The sequence below is a fragment of the Aquarana catesbeiana genome, linkage group LG04 (assembly GCF_042186555.1).
Source record: "Aquarana catesbeiana isolate 2022-GZ linkage group LG04, ASM4218655v1, whole genome shotgun sequence".
In the NCBI taxonomy this organism is placed as follows: Eukaryota; Metazoa; Chordata; class Amphibia; order Anura; family Ranidae; genus Aquarana; species Aquarana catesbeiana.
The window spans coordinates 541831477-541844956 of NC_133327.1; the positions used below are offsets into that span (position 1 = coordinate 541831477).

The 13480-nt window shown below is 42.9% G+C and overlaps 1 protein-coding gene across 2 annotated transcripts in view; it reads right to left on the reverse strand.

The window, feature by feature from the left end:
* TRIM67 (tripartite motif containing 67) overlaps window positions 1-13480 on the reverse strand; it is a 129398-nt gene that overhangs the window by 22870 nt on the left and 93048 nt on the right. Inside the window, exon 6 of one of the 2 annotated variants that reach the window (XM_073627886.1) lies at window positions 13190-13335. In XM_073627886.1, coding sequence (XP_073483987.1) covers window positions 13190-13335 — 146 coding nt within the window. Of the gene's footprint in view, window positions 1-13189; window positions 13348-13480 lie in introns of both variants that reach the window. The other variant, XM_073627885.1, reaches the window with a different exon arrangement.

Genomic DNA, 13480 nt, shown 5'->3' on the forward strand with positions numbered 1-13480 from the left:
AACTACTCGCGGCTAATGCATTGCCGGTCCGACAATACACATAGAAGTTCATTGATAAAAAGGGCATGGGAATTCCCCACAGGGGAACCCCGAACCAAAATTTAAAAAAAGAAATGACGTGGGGGGTCCCCCTAAATTCCATACCAGGCCCTTCAGGTCTGGTATGGATATTAAGGGGAACCCCGGCCAAAATTTAAAAAAAAAATGACGTGGGGGTTCCCCCTAAATTCCATACCAGGCCCTTCAGGTCTGGTATGGATATTAAGGGGAACCCCGGCCAAAATTTTAAAAAAAACAGCGTGGGGTCCCCCCAAAAATCCATACCAGACCCTTATCCGAGCACGCAACCTGGCAGGCCGCAGGAAAAGAGGGGGGGGACAAGAGAGCGCCCCCCCTCCTGAACCGTACCAGGCCACATGCCCTCAACATTGGGAGGGTGCTTTGGGGTTTCCCCCCAAAACACCTTGTCCCCATGTTGATGAGGACAAGGGCCTCATCCCCACAACCCTGGCCGGTGGTTGTGGGGGTCTGCAGGCGGGGGGCTTATCAGAATCTGGAAGCCCCCTTTAACAAGGGGACCCCCAGATCCCGGCCCTCCCCCTGTGTGAAATGGTAAGGGGGTACTTGTACCCCTACCATTTCACTAAAAAACTATCAAAAATGTTAAAAATTACAAGAGACAATTTTTGACAATTCCTTTATTTAAATGCTTCTTCTTTCTTCTATCTTCCTTCATCTTTTTCTTCTTCTGGTTCTTCTGGCTCTTCTGGTTCTTCCTCCGGTGTTCTTGTCCAGCATCTCCTCTGCGGCGTCTTCTATCTTCTTCTCCTGGGGCCGCTCCGCACCCATGGCATGGGGGGAGGCTCCCGCTCTTCTCTTCATCTTCTTCTCTTCTTCATCTTCTTCTCTTCTTTCTCTTCTTCTCCGGGCCGCTCCGCATCCATGCTGGCATGGTGGGAGGCTCCCGTTGTGTGATGCGTCTCCTCTTCTGACGGTTCTTAAATAACGGGGGCGGGGCCACCCGGTGACCCCACCCCTACTGACGCACGGGACATGACGGGACTTCCCTGTGGCATTCCCCGTGACGTCACAGGGAAGTCCCGTCAAGTCACCGTGCGTCAGAGGGGGCGGGGTCACCGGGTGGCCCCGCCCCCCGTTATTTAAGAACCGTCAGAAGAGGAGACGCGTCATACAGCGGGAACCTCCCACCATGCCAGCATGGATGCGGAGCGGCCCGGAGAAGGAGATGAAGAAGAGAAGAAGATGAAGAAGAGAAGATGATGAAGAGAAGAGCGGGAGCCTCCCCCCATGCCATGGGTGCAGAGCGGCCCGAGGAGAAGAAGATAGAAGACGCCGCAGAGGAGATGCTGGACGAGAACACTGGAGGAAGAACCAGAAGAACCAGAAGAAGATGAAGGAAGATAGAAGAAAGAAGAAGCATTTAAATAAAGGGATTGTCAAAAACTGTCTCTTGTCATTTTTAACATTTTTGACAGTTTTTTAGTGAAATGGTAGGGGTACTTTTGTACCCCCTTACCATTTCAGACAGGGGGGGGCCGGGATCTGGGGGTCCTCTTGTTAAAAGGGGCTTCCAGATTCCGATAAGCCCCCCGCCCGCAGACCCCCACAACCACCGGCCAGGGTTGTGGGGATGAGGCCCTTGTCCTCATCAACATGGGGACAAGGTGTTTTGGGGGGCTACCCCAAAGCACCCTCCCAATGTTGAGGGCATGTGGCCTGGTACGGTTGAGGAGGGGGGGCGCTCTCTCATCCCCCCCTCTTTTCCTGCGGCCTGCCAGGTTGCGTGCTCGGATAAGGGTCTGGTATGGATCTTTGGGGGGACCCCACGCCGTTTTTTTAATTTTTTTATTTTGGCGCGGGGTTCCCGTTAAAATCCATACCAGAACTGAAGGGTCTGTTATGGGATTTAGGGGGACCCCCACGTCATTTTTTTTTTTAAATTTTGGCCGGGGTTCCCCTTAATATCCATACCAGACCTGAAGGGCCTGGTATGGAATTTAGGGGGACCCCCACGTCATTTTTTTTTTTAAATTTTGGTTAGGGGTTCAATCGATGAACTTCTATGTGTATTGTCGGACCGGCAATGCAATAGCAGCGAGTAGTTTTTTTCCTTTGAAATGTCATTTTGCTGTCAGACTGTTCTAAACACGGGAAACATGCGCCCCTTTATAGGCATACTATAGACATCCCCCAGGTACGAAATTTAAAGGGATATTACACTTTTATTGTTCGACTTTAAGCATTATTAAAATCACTGCTCCCGAAAAAACGGCCGTTTTTAAAACTTTTTTTTGCATTGATCCATGTCCCCTGGGGCAAGACCTGGGTCCCCAAAGACTTTTTATGACAATAACTTGCATATAAGCCTTTAAAATTAGCACTTTTGATCATTCATGTTCATGTCCCATAGACTTTAACGGTGTTCGCGTGTTCGAACGAACTTTTTTCCTGTTCGCATGTTCTGGTGCGAACCGAACAGGGGGGTGTTCGGCTCATTCCTAATCATAATGAGGAGGTTGATTTAATGTATAAAATCTAACCCAGGTGGCAATTTATACAGCCCTTTTTCACTTAGCTTCCAAGCTACAGGTTCACTCTTGTCTGTATTTCTACACTTTTATATGAATAAATGCTACAAAGATGATATACACAGAGACATACTTCGAATTCATAAAGTATCAAGCAAGTTAGAATTTTCCCTTGACTTTCCTTAAAACTTTAGCTCAACTTTCTGGGGCAGCCACTGAAGATTCCTTTCACTTGTTAAACTATATTTGACTTTACTAATTCCTTAATTGACTGAAAGCTTTGTGATACTAAAGTCTTATTCCAAATAGTTTGAAATATCTCCAAATCCAGTGTAACAATATAAATCTCTGACACATGTCACTATCTGGATTAGTAATTATTCTTTGGCTGGTACTTCAGAGAGACTCACAGTGATAGTATTACTCTAATCCTAAATGGATTTTACAGTAATGTTTCCCCCCTGAAGTACATACAGAAGTTCCATTAAAAGATAAATCGAGACAGCTGACCAAATGTAGTGCCCATGCTATTTCTCACTCAGGAATTACAGCAGGTATAGCAACCCTGAGAATAATTTACACATTGCACTTACCTTAATGTGTTACCTTATAAACATGCATAAACTTTTGCACACATCACATGTGTTAATATTTTTTTTTGTAAAAATCCTTTTTTTAATGATATGGTCAAAATAGTACAACATGACAAGATAATATGAATGGGTACAAATAGGCCATGACAATCCTCAGCAACATAAATGTAAAAAAAATAGTAAATGTGTACAGAAGATTGCACTGCAATAGAAATTAGCCGCTAGCAGCATAAAGGTATACTTTCCAATCAAATCTACCAACAAATCAAAACTACCAACCGACCTCATCCCTGCACCTGATATTAGGTTATCCGAACTTTACACCAGGCCTTCAACACGCGGACTATACAAACTTGAGGGATCTGGGATGGGATTAGGCCTCCGGGTTTCTGATGTCAGGCCGCTGGGATCCCTTGCGGAATTAACTGACATGTCAGGCAACTACCGTCTTCCCTTTTGGAAGGCAACCCAATTACACCATTTCCTGCATTCAATCCCGGCCCCGTATACCTTTTCTCGTCCACAGACAACTTTTGAGGACTATGTCTGGAAAGATGGGAGGCTGATCTTGATCGTACATTTTCAGAGACACAAAAGCAACACATTATCACCTTTGCCATCAAGTCCTCCATGTGCACTAAAACTCAGGAAACAAACTTTAAAATCTTTGCCAGATGGTATCTCACACCCACTAGGCTACACAAATGCTTCCCAACGGCCTCAGACCTTTGCTGGTGTTGTGGGAAAGACTAGGGATCCCTATTACATATCTTTTGGTCCTGTCCAAAACTAGGGAGCTTCTTGGAAGACGTACGCAGTATAACACAAAAGTTTACAGAATATAAAATCCCTGCAGACGCATCTTTCTTCGTCTTACATTTATCCAAGATCTCAGCCAAAACTTACAAAAAATCACTAATACGACATCTATTAAACGCCGCTAAGGCGTGCATACCCCTTTATTGGAAACAGCAGTGCCCACCAACCACTGGGTGCTGGCTGAGAAAGGTGGAGGAGATAAACAAAATGGAGGACTTGATCACTGCACAACACAACCATGAGAAAAATACACAAGGACCTGGAGTCTTTGGAACATTTTTATTTACTCCGACGAGGGGACAACCCTCCTGGGGACATATAGCTACGTCACTCCCTGCCCTCGCCCTCTCGCTGTTTCCCCTTTCCCTCTTTTTCCCCTCTCTCTATATCAATTTCCACTCTTTTATAGTTCGGTTATTACTATACTAGTATTGTTAAAGAAAAAGATTTGGGGAGGATCATGTCATCTACCATATTCACATGTAATTTATTATACATGAATATTCTATGCATTCGTTGATGATATTGATGCAACAGGTTCATCGTTCGCAAACACCTTGTATCTCATGTGTAATGACATCTATACTTTTGCTGTAATGATGGGATTTCTCCTTTGGTGCGTACCTAATAAAAACTTATATTTGAAAAAAAAAAGAAAAGGTATTGAACTTCAATAAGTCCCAAATACGTACGCCTTGAAGTAGCAGCTAGCGAAAAAGTTCAGGAGTACAAGAATCAGAACCTCTGCACATAGCCTGTGATCTGTCATACCCACAATATCAATGCATACCATAAAGCTTTTTGTGATACTATTTTTAGGCTACATGTACACGGTCAGAATTTTACTGATCATATAGGCAAGGGTTTTTTGGCAGAAAAGTGCTTGCTTGTGTAAATCAGTAAATTCTTGCCTTCAGATAACATTTTTAAATATGTAAAATTCTAGTTCTATATTCTCCTGACTTTTTTCAATACCAGAATGCACTTTTTGCATCTATGTCTATGCGCATACATGCATGCGTTTACGTGCGTAACAATAATTTCCTAAGAAACGTTTTTTTTTTACTCTGGTTATGGATGTGAAACGCAGTGCTTGTTTACATACCTGTGTGTATGGTCCCATTGAAAATGATACACTTTGCATTCAGATCCATAAACAAAAAATGCTTTGAAATGTGTTTTTTTTTTTTTTTTTGTTACGCCTGTGTTCATGAAACCTTATATATGTTTTGTGGATGCACCTTTCATGTTGGATCTATTTGTGTAAAATTGTTGGTATTTTGGAGGTCATTTGTATTTATGTATAAAAACAGTTCTGTATATACACATCTCTTTTGGGGATGTTCTTCCCTTATTGGTTAATTGTACAACATTACTGACACTTTAGATATTATGATCATATCAGACCAGGGTTCTAATTAGAGATTAGGTTAGTGATTTTCTAATTAAATGGTATTGTCTTTTATGATGATGTCGTTATAAAATTGGAGTTTTCCAGTTTCCAGTGTTCTAATTTTTTCTAAGTATTTATTTTCATTTCAAGACTCAAACAGCAATTTAACAACGACGTGCAAAACTTATTTAGTAAAGAATTTATGTAGAAAGACTGCATATATTTATAGGTATATTCAATTGAGAAATTATGGAAAACCAGCATCAATAAAGTTTAGTTGTGTGTTAGATGCTGCATTGTCTGCCACTCCTCAGAAATACTGATCCTATTGTCCTTATGTCTTTTGTGTCCTCTGACTTTGGATGGGGTTTATAGGTTTAAGGTGTGATGGGTTAGTGAGGTTTTTGAGGAATGGTGAAGGAAGTATAGTTGGGGTCTTTGGAGAAGTATAATATTGGGTAGGACAGGTGGTGAGGAAAAGGGAGGGAGGGAAGGAGGGTCAACAGTGGTGAGAAGAAAGGTAGGGTAAAGAGGAAAAGAGATTAAAAAATGGTGTGGTAGGGTGAGAGATGCCAAGGGGTATCGAGGGTGCCACCATAAGGTCTGCTCTCGTCTAATCATTAGAACAGGATGTAGGGAAGGGGTTTTTAGGCCTGTGTTCAGGTTTGACTGGGCAGTGGATCATCTGAGCCCCTAGAAGGGCTAAAGTGTATGATTCTCTATTCTGTTATAGTGTCCTGTTTCATACAATCACCATACAATGCATAAAATGCAGTAGTTGACACTGATGGGTGTTTGTGTGTTTTTCCTAATGTCTTGCAAAGTCTTCTGATCTGAGAAAGTAAAGCACACTGACGGGGAAACCCTCCATTGGGGGGAATTTATGAAGGGTCTCGTAGACAGGTACATGAATCTTTCAGTGAACGCACTGGGTTCAGAATGTCCATACTGGAGATTCCTTTGTCTTTGCATTCCCTCCCTCCCCAGCCACTACACCTGTACACTGACAGGTGCATGGCCAAGGAGTTATTTTTACTAGGGATGGGTGGAGACTGATGGAGAACTGAGAGATTAGTTCCCCATCGAGTTTGCTTTACTTTTGATTAAACACAGGAGTGGGAGGATCCATAGCCATTATTCAGTCCACTGTGCACTGTCAGCAAAAAGTAAAGCATACCTGATGGGGAACTAGTCTCCCAGTCCCACCCAGTGACAAGTCATTTCCCATATGACACTGCCAGGGCGTTGCCATATTTGGGTAATGATATCGCTTGTATCCCTGGCTCCTTTCTTTACATTTAGCTTTTGGCCAGGGAATCTCCCAGCTGAAAGCTGAATATGACCAGGGATTGAGCACTGTGTCGGAAGCTGTCACATACATGACATGCCCCACTCTGAGTACTGCCGTAGCTCTGTACACCAGCTCAGAGCTGGTCTTAATTACTGCCATCTTCTTAATCTAAGAACTGACAATATTTCTTAAAGAATCTGTCGCTGGCATAGCATTAGGTTCTTAAACTGGCAGTAGTAAGAACTGGCATATGGAAAAATGCAGCGCATGTACAAATGAATATAGGTCTTTAAAATGGTGAAACAGTCAAGAAATAACTAATTGACCACAGGTGCCTTGAAACACAAACGTCCATAGATGGATGTGAATGTCCAACCGCACAGGAGGTATAAGTACTCCAAGGGGTGGTGATAGTCTGATGGTTGTCAGAAAACACCTGGCATCATACAGCGACTTCCCAACCGAGAAACCGGGTCCCAATGGGTCATTCAGAGAAAGTGCAAAAAAGCCTCTTACCAGATCCTGTGGATTCCCATGTCAGCGACAGGGAATCGCATGCGCAGTTTGTCACAAATGACGTGGAATGGGAGCTCAGGAATCGCCAATCTCTTGGATGGTGGTCTGTATGGATCTCGGCCGGCAACCGGATGGGTCCTCACAACGAACCGTCCTCACACCGAACCGTCCCAGCGTGCATCAGAAGTTTCACAAACGGTCCCCCGAAAGGAGCAGTTGGAGGGACTGGATCTCATGCGGTAAATGTGGAAACAAAAAGAATGTGCCTCCACATGGTGCAGATAAAAAAGGGGTGTTTTTATTGACAAAAACGACCATACACAAATAAAAGCGTGATCACGGTGGATAAAAACAAATGGGCAACAAAGAGAGTGGTGTATGTACCCGACGCGTTTCGACCTAGGGGTCTTCAACAGGGGCATAGACCACTCACTCCAAGTTGCCAAATATATATAGTAAAATTATTTAGAGAAGGACCAATCACAAGGGCTGAAAAACCAGGAGATTGGATTGGGTGAATACAATCACATGACTTGCTTGAATGTCTAGACATAAAGATCATACACAATTTCTATATAAATAAATGAATGACATTAAGGTGAAGCTCAGGAGACTGTATAAAGGTCTACAAGCAGAAAAATATATCACTCTATGATCTCTCTAACAAAAATAAAGCATTTAAAGATTAAATGAAAACAGCACTCCTCTGCTGACAGTCCGGCAGAATGTACCGCCCTATCAGCCAGAGGAGCCAATCCTCAATAAGAAGACAAAAGGTGTTAAATAAAGCTGACCAATAGGCCGCTATGTATGAGCCGGTCTCTATCCCTGAACGCCCACATGACCAGTCTGTGTAGGAAATGACGTCACGTCCGTGGGCGTGTCTGACGTCTCCCTCTCACATGACTCACTGGGCCAATCAGAGAGCAAACATCCCACTCAACTCTGCTGTACGTACAATCTGTACACCGCAGAGGGATGGGACTTAAATAAATACACCTAGCGTCCCGGCAATGCAATCCAGCAAGCAACGGACGCTGAATGAGACAAAACAGCATCTCTATGGTGTCAGTGTAAAAAAATTGTGTTATGCAGCAGACCGGGACCCGATGACCCGGAAGTGTGCATAGAACTCCAGTGAACCGGAAGTGTATTGGAAGTGGGGACACATATAGTGAAATATAATGTGTTGGAAAATGACTAACTAAGGTGGAATCGCATAAATGTGTAAAAAAATATGCTGGAGTGGCATGTGTGAATGTCTCTTAAGGTCCATGTGTGTTAAGTGGGACTGAAATAAAAAATTAAAAAATTATGTGAACACAAAATCTCCAGAACGCACATTGTAAAATGTGTTAAAATGAATATATATGTGGAGGGAATGTATGGATTTGTAAAGTGACCCAAATATCTGATAGTTATCCCTATGATCCCTTGACTGTAAAGAATCATCAGCATAGACCGAATGGGTCAATTTGGATTGGACCAATTTCAATTGGGTGAATAGATAACCCTCTAAGGTGCACCATATATAAACTGTGTACCAGCTTGTGAATATAGGTGAAAAAAAAGAAAAAAAAAAAAAAAAAAAGAAAAGGAGAGGGGGAGGGGGGAAAAGTGTAGAAATAATGAAATAAAAAAAAAATATATAAAAAAAAAAAAAAAATTAAAATATTAATAAAGAGAGGAAGGGACATGCATAGAGATGTGGAAGGAATTTAGGATTGGTTGATAAAGGAGTTGAGGTCCCACTCCACGTTTAAACCTAACGGGAAATAGGACCTCAACTCCCATATCCAATAAGTCTCGAGGCGGGACTCTCCTCTCCAATGTGGGACAAATTTGTCGATCACCTGAAATAAAGTCCCGGTAGGGTCTTTATTATGGTGTTCCAGATAATGCCGGGGTACTGTATGTTTGTCCTTGCCTTTCTTGATACCTGCCACATGTTCATTGACTCGTATAGAGAAAGTTCTGATGGTACGCCCAACATACTGTTTGTGGCAGGGGCAAGTAATAAGGTAGACAATGTATTGTGATGTACAAGTTGTGAAGTGTTCCATCTGGTAAGTGAGGGAGGTGACTGTAGATTGGAAAGTGGTACTTTTTTGTCTGCCTCGAATGTTATGGAGGCAGACATTGCATCTACGGCAGGGGTAATAACCCTGACATTCCTGAAAAAATGAAACTCTTTTGGGGGGGTCTATTATATTCGGAGCAATCACAATACATTGTCTACCTCATTACTTGCCCCTGCCACAAACAGTATGTTGGGCGTACCATCAGAACTTTCTCTATACGAGTCAATGAACATGTGGCAGGTATCAAGAAAGGCAAGGACAAACATACAGTACCCCGGCATTATCTGGAACACCATAATAAAGACCCTACCGGGACTTTATTTCAGGTGATCGACAAATTTGTCCCACATTGGAGAGGAGAGTCCCGCCTCCGAGGAGTGTCACGCCTCGAGACTTATTGGATATGGGAGTTGAGGTCCTATTTCCCGTTAGGTTTAAACGTGGAGTGGGACCTCAACTCCTTTATCAACCAATCCTAAATTCCTTCCACATCTCTATGCATGTCCCTTCCTCTCTTTATTAATATTTTAATTTTTTTTTTTAATATATATTTTTTTATTTCATTATTTCTACACTTTTCCCCCCTCCCCCTCTCCTTTTTTTTTTTTTTTCTTTTTTTTCACCTATATTCACAAGCTGGTACACAGTTTATATATGGTGCACCTTAGAGCAGTGGTTCTCAACTCCTGTCCTCAGGACCCACTAACAGGCCAGATTTTAAGTATTACCTTGGGGAGATGCAGACTAGAATACTACAATCACTGAGCGGCAAATGATATCACCTGTGATGTATTTCAGTTATCTTGCAAACCTGGCCTGTTGGTGGGTCCTGAGGACCGGAGTTGAGAACCACTGCCTTAGAGGGTTATCTATTCGCCCAATTGAAATTGGTCCAATCCAAATTGACCCATTCGGTCTATGCTGACGATTCTTTACAGTCAAGGGATCATAGGGATAACTATCAGATATTTGGGTCACTTTACAAATCCATACATTCCCTCCACATATATATTCATTTTAACACATTTTACAATGTGCGTTCTGGAGATTTTGTGTTCACATAATTTTTTAATTTTTTATTTCAGTCCTACTTAACACACATGGACCTTAAGAGACATTCACACATGCCACTCCAGCATATTTTTTTACACATTTATGCGATTCCACCTTAGTTAGTCATTTTCCAACACATTATATTTCACTATATGTGTCCCCACTTCCAATACACTTCCGGTTCACTGGAGTTCTATGCACACTTCCGGGTCATTGGGTCCCGGTCTGCTGCATAACACAATTTTTTTACACCGACACCATAGAGATGCTGTTTTGTCTCATTCAGCGTCCGTTGCTTGCTGGATTGCATTGCCGGGACGCTTGGTGTATTTATTTAAGTCCCATCCCTCTGCGGTGTACGGATTGTACGTACAGCAGAGTTGAGTGGGATGTTTGCTCTCTGATTGGCCCAGTGAGTCATGTGAGAGGGAGACGTCAGACACGCCCACGGACGTGACGTCATTTCCTACACAGACTGGTCATGTGGGCGTTCAGGGATAGAGGCCGGCTCATACATAGCGGCCTATTGGTCAGCTTTATTTAACACCTTTTGTCTTCTTATTGAGGATTGGCTCCTCTGGCTGACAGGGCGGTACATTCTGCCGGACTGTCAGCAGAGGAGTGCTGTTTTCATTTAATCTTTAAATGCTTTATTTTTGTTAGAGAGATCATAGAGTGATATATTTTTCAGCTTGTAGACCTTTATACAGTCTCCTGAGCTTCACCTTAATGTCATTCATTTATTTATATAGAAATTGTGTATGATCTTTATGTCTAGACATTCAAGCAAGTCATGTGATTGTATTCACCCAATCCAATCTCCTGGTTTTTCAGCCCTTGTGATTGGTCCTTCTCTAAATAATTTTACTATATATATTTGGCAACTTGGAGTGAGTGGTCTATGCCCCTGTTGAAGACCCCTAGGTCGAAACGCGTCGGGTACATACACCACTCTCTTTGTTGCCCATTTGTTTTTATCCACCGTGATCACGCTTTTATTTGTGTATGGTCGTTTTTGTCAATAAAAACACCCCTTTTTTATCTGCACCATGTGGAGGCACATTCTTTTTGTTTCCACATTTACCGCATGAGATCCAGTCCCTCCAACTGCTCCTTTCGGGGGACCGTTTGTGAAACTTCTGATGCACGCTGGGACGGTTCGGTGTGAGGACGGTTCGTTGTGAGGACCCATCCGGTTGCCGGCCGAGATCCATACAGACCACCATCCAAGAGATTGGCGATTCCTGAGCTCCCATTCCACATCATTTGTGACAAACTGCGCATGCGATTCCCTGTCGCTGACATGGGAATCCACAGGATCTGGTAAGAGGCTTTTTTGCACTTCCTCTGAATGACCCATTGGGACCCGGTTTCTCGGTTGGGAAGTCGCTGTATGATGCCAGGTGTTTTCTGACAACCATCAGACTATCACCACCCCTTGGAGTACTTATACCTCCTGTGCGGTTGGACATTCACATCCATCTATGGACGTTTGTGTTTCAAGGCACCTGTGGTCAGTTAGTTATTTCTTGACTGTTTCACCATTTTAAAGACCTATATTCATTTGTACATGCGCTGCATTTTTCCATATGCCTATTTTGTTGTTTTTGTCAAACTGTATGCAGCAGCTTTCATTCATTTTACTGGTTAGCGCGGTGTTTTCTATTTACCCAGTAGTAAGAACTACCTGATCTTGCCATATGTGTCAGTAATAATACAGACATTGGCACAAATGCTTGATGAATTAGGCCCAGGTATTCGTGGGGGAAGCTACCACCAGAAAACTGTTTATAAGCCTTTACTGAATTCCCTTAATTGTCCCTGGCCCTTACTTGTCCCCCCCCCAACCTACAATAAAAAGAGGCAAATCAGGGTAGATGAAAGCTAATCATTGTTTCCTCATCGGAGACCTGCAATTTTTTATTAATGTTATAAAGGCAATGCAGGTACCTGAAGGGGCCAACTACAGTATGTAATGGTCTTTGTTAGACAGTTTTATTTAGCAAAAGATTAATGTTATATCTAGCTTTAGAGAGAACCAGTCATAAAGGGGCATTTGTAAAATTCTGAATCTCTACTCTCCAGCAGGTAAGTGTGTCATTATTTATTGTGACTCAAAAAGACAAAATTTAGGTGCCGCTCAGGTAGAGAGGTGAAGACCAACTAGACCGCTGTGAGTGCAGGCAGGGACAGGGAGCTTGTCCCAGCCCCAAGCTGCAGAAATGTCAAAGGAAAAGATCCATAAGCCGCACATTTTCAAGCAGACCCATGTGCATAAAGTGAGATGAATGGCAGCCTCAGCCCGGACTCAAGCCAGACCGCATCTCCAACGTGTTGCGCTCTGCCCCTTGGAGCTTAAATATGGGGAAGATCCAAGCTGAGGCTGCCATTCATCTCACTTCATGCACATGGATCTGTTTCATGATGTGAGGCTTATAGATATTTTCCTTTGTCATTATTTATTGTTTATTTTTTACTGTAGCAGGGCAGAACTGTCATCCCAGTGACCAGCTCTAATACCCCATAAGATTACCAGTCTGCTGTTTATGACTCAGGGCTGATAACTAACAGGCTGCTCTGCTGGAGGAGAGTAAAGGCCTGTGTCAAGGGACTTTTGTTCACTTCAATCAGGCATGTATTCCTATGCAAGTCTATGGGAAGAAAAAAACTACTTGCAGCAGCCAGCCACTTGATGAAATCAACACAAGGAAAAAGCCCATCAACACAGGCCAAACCATAACACCATGTCATACTGTATGTCTGTTATCATCATTTAGCTTAGCCAGAAGAAGAAACATTTTTACAGTTTGGCAGTTGACATTATATAACTTAGCGGTTTTTACTATAACATTCTGCATATCTTTCAAATGACTGAAAAATATGTCCTTGCTTACCCTAAATAGGCCTCCATCTCCATCATCCAGTTCGAGAATATATCCATCTACAGGATTGTGGGCAAAGGGTGGCATTCTCCATGCTAGAGTGACACTGTTATTTCTAGTGCAGCATTTCTCCAGTTGTAGTAAGGGTACTGGGGGCACTGTAATGGGAACTGAGTACAGATTAGTGTAACTCTGCCCTTGCGTCCCCAGCTGTTTTATACAGGTGAATTCTTGTTCTAAAATATAAAAACACACTACCAAAGAAATGATCATGAAGTCTCAGGGCTGAGATGGATGACACTA